General features: G+C 36.5%; 1 protein-coding gene across 1 annotated transcript in view; it reads right to left on the reverse strand.

Moving 5' to 3' along the window:
* Positions 1–1059: 1059 nt before the first annotated feature.
* LOC109219481 (nuclear pore complex protein NUP107-like) overlaps positions 1060–1708 on the reverse strand; it is a 12941-nt gene continuing 12292 nt past the window's right edge. Inside the window, exon 2 of the mRNA XM_019383941.1 lies at positions 1060–1429. Within this exon, the coding sequence (XP_019239486.1) occupies positions 1084–1429 (346 nt within the window). The 3' untranslated portion in view covers positions 1060–1083. The remainder of the gene's footprint in view (positions 1430–1708) is intronic.

The raw sequence follows: 1708 nt of genomic DNA on the forward strand, positions 1-1708 counted from the left end.
AACCAGTAGGTTGAGGGTTTGAGTCACGTTAGAGGGTAAGTGGGAACACTATTGATCTTCCTGATGGGGTGGGGAGGGTAAAAAAGTCCTCCAAAGCCCAATTCAGGCCATATATACAACCCAACATGTTGTATCTATAAAAGAGTGAGAGAACCAAAAATATTGAAGTTTGTTTTAAAAACAAAAGGAGCAAAATTCAAAACTTTCTCTATTTCACATGCACGAACCCATGCAAAAGAGAGAAGATTATTATGCCTCAACAAAAATTCAATTCAACGATTGTCCTGTCTAGCTCTCTCTCAGTTTCCTATTGAATCCAGCTTCTACGGAAAGCATTGGATACCATCCTTATAAATATAGGGGGGAAATCCAAAGATTATGAATAATCCAAGTACCAATCAACAAAAAGATTAATGATCTTGACATGTCAACTTTAACATCAGATCAGTTTAAGTTACTAGAAATGTAGACAACTTGGATACAAGATTTAACCAGAAAAGAAATCATAACCACACAGTAAGAAAATCACTACACTAGTTCTTCTAGTCTATGAATCTTAGTGATAAGCATGCAGAAAATACCAAACAAAACCCCATGAACACAAGCTAGTTACACAATATAACCATACAGAGCTTATAAATATATCTCATGCCTCTCCACTTCTCGATCTGCATATAGATATTCATGATTATATTTATTCCTAAAAAAATCAATTAATCAATCCACTACCCGTCTACACCTCAATCCCAAAAAATTAGCATCACAAGTTTATTTGGGTAAGGTAAAGTAAAAATTAGAATCACAGTTTTTTCTCTAAACATCAAAATTCAAGACATAATGGGGGAAGGGGAATCCAAGACATCATTTGCACCAAGCAATCCCACTTCTCTAAACCCATCTCGCAGATATCATCGAATATAAGAAGTGTAAATGGACAATTAGTGTTGGAGCCCTAGGGTAATTTCAAAATGTAAGCTACATAATAACGACAATCCAAAATCATCACCCAAGCACTTTCTGTTGATCAAAGAATGCCACCTTGTGCTGCTGTAAATTAGGTTATATTAGGTCAACACAATTTTACTAGTAAGCACCTTGAAGAGCTGAATCCAGTAGAGATGCAAATAAAGAAAATGTTGAGTCTCCACTGTCCGGTGATGCATCATGCTCCTCCTTGCAAGTTCTAAGGGAAATACTTCCACCGCGACGAATCAAATCATCAGTATCTATCTCTAATATCCCATGGCTATCAAGAGACGGTCTACTCTTAAAGGCGGTTTGTATTCGAGAAGGTGTTACATCAGCATCAATACTTTCAACTTCTTGTTTGATGTTCTCCATGAGAAGTGCTCCATTCGATCTAACCTCACTGACCCTAGCAGTAGATCGTTCCCGATGAGGAGATAGGCTTGAACCTGAACTCCTTTTCCTGTGCATGGTACTGATGCTTCAGTGCCGGTGTGTTACAGAAATTTTAAATACACACACAAAAACTAAAATAGATGCCAAGCCCATAAAAATCATTGCCGATATATGAAACAGCATATAGTTAATACAGAACATATAAGCAAAGGGACCTTCAACTACCATACTCTAAATACTTTCAGAAAAATATCCGCTCCATGCCCACTATACAGAAATGCACATGCTCTTATAAAATAATAGGAGTATCCAATAGTATTAGATTTTGCGGTTTTTTTTTTTTTTT

Source organism: Nicotiana attenuata, unplaced genomic scaffold, assembly GCF_001879085.1.
Source record: "Nicotiana attenuata strain UT unplaced genomic scaffold, NIATTr2, whole genome shotgun sequence".
Taxonomy (NCBI): domain Eukaryota; kingdom Viridiplantae; phylum Streptophyta; class Magnoliopsida; order Solanales; family Solanaceae; genus Nicotiana; species Nicotiana attenuata.